A 1,534-nucleotide genomic window follows, 5' to 3' on the forward strand; every position below is an offset into this window, starting at 1 on the left:
TATGGGACATAGTACAGAGTTGAGGCTTAACAAATGTGTTGAATGAAATAATGAATGAGTAGAAGACAAAAGGGGAAGAGTTTAGGAGTAGTGATAATGTGGGAGTGGCAACTCCTAATCTGTTCATCAGAACCAGTCAGCTCCTTGCCTCTTGGGAACTTCTGCCCTGTAGGAATGTGTCTCCTGGCCATTGAGATTAACCATGCCTAGAGGCTGGTGTGCTTGGGGAGCCAGCGCAGCCATCAGAGAGCAAGATCAAAAGAGAGGTTGATGCCCATTTCCGACTAAGAATTCCTGGTTTCTCACAGGTAGTACAGAGAACTGGTGTCAAGTGCAATGGGTAACTTCAGTGTCGTCAGGGAATTTGTGCTCTGGGATTTTCTCATCTCCATGAATTTCGGATCCTCCTGTTTGCTTTGATCCTATTGATATATGTGCTGACAGTGCTGGGGAACCTGGCCATTATCACCCTCACATGCCTCAACTCCCGTCTCCACTCACCCATGTGCTTTTTCCTCTGCAACTTCTCCCTCATGGAGATGTTGGTCACCTGCACTGTGGTTCCTAGGATGCTGGCAGACCTACTGACCACTCGCAAGACCATGTCTCTGGCAGAATGCCTGACCCAGTCTTTCTTTTACTTTTCCCTGGGCTCTACCAACTTCCTGATCCTCACAGTAATGGCCTTTGATCGCTACATGGCCATCTGCCACCCTCTGCACTACCCAACCATCATGAATGGTCCAGTCTGTATGAAGCTGGTGGTGGTCTGCTGGGTGGTCGGGTTCCTCTCCATCATCTCCCCCACCCTGCAGAAAACCCAGCTCTGGTTCTGTGGCCCTAATGTCATTGACCACTACTTCTGTGACTCTGCCCCACTTCTCAAGCTTTCCTGCTCTGACACTCGCCACATTGAGCACATGGACTTCTTCCTGTCCTTGGTCTTTGTGCTGGCCACCATGCTGCTCATTGTGGTCTCCTACGTCCTCATCGTGGCTGCAGTGCTGCACATTCCCTCCTCCTCTGGGCGCCAGAAAGCCTTTTCTACTTGTGCTTCGCACCTCACTGTGGTGGTACTGGGTTATGGCAGTGCCATCTTCATCTACGTGAGGCCAGGCAAAGGCCACTCCACACACTTGAAGAAGTCAGTGGCCCTGTTGACTGCAGTGGTGACCCCATTCCTCAACCCCTTCATCTTCACCTTCCGGAATGAGAAGGTCAAGGAGGTCATTGAGGATATGACCGAAAGGATCCTCCTCAGAGACCCAGCAGCTCACAGATGAGAAGGCCAGAGAGCATCTGTGAAGTGTGAAGGAGGAAACACCTTTTGCTGCAGGTGGACACCCAGGTGCCCATGCTAGAGCTCCTCAGTCTCCTTCTTCTTCGTCTCCCCTGCGCCCTCACCCCATGGAAGTCTCCGCTCACTCACTACAGAGAGCTAATGAGCTCACAGGCAGGTGTCTGTGTGCCTGAGATAGGGAACAGATGGATGATTTTGGGGGAGCTGTGGAGGGAAAACAGTGTGATAATATCA

General features: G+C 51.2%; 1 protein-coding gene across 1 annotated transcript; it reads left to right on the top strand.

Moving 5' to 3' along the window:
* The first annotated feature begins 336 nt into the window (after window positions 1-336).
* Window positions 337-1,283, top strand: LOC124232551 (olfactory receptor 6V1-like). Its single transcript, XM_046649508.1, is given in 2 exon segments — window positions 337-366; window positions 369-1,283. Coding segments are annotated over 2 exon segments (945 nt in total).
* The last annotated feature ends 251 nt before the right edge of the window (window positions 1,284-1,534 follow it).

The sequence above is a fragment of the Equus quagga genome, unplaced genomic scaffold, assembly GCF_021613505.1.
Source record: "Equus quagga isolate Etosha38 unplaced genomic scaffold, UCLA_HA_Equagga_1.0 HiC_scaffold_7485_RagTag, whole genome shotgun sequence".
NCBI lineage: Eukaryota > Metazoa > Chordata > Mammalia > Perissodactyla > Equidae > Equus > Equus quagga.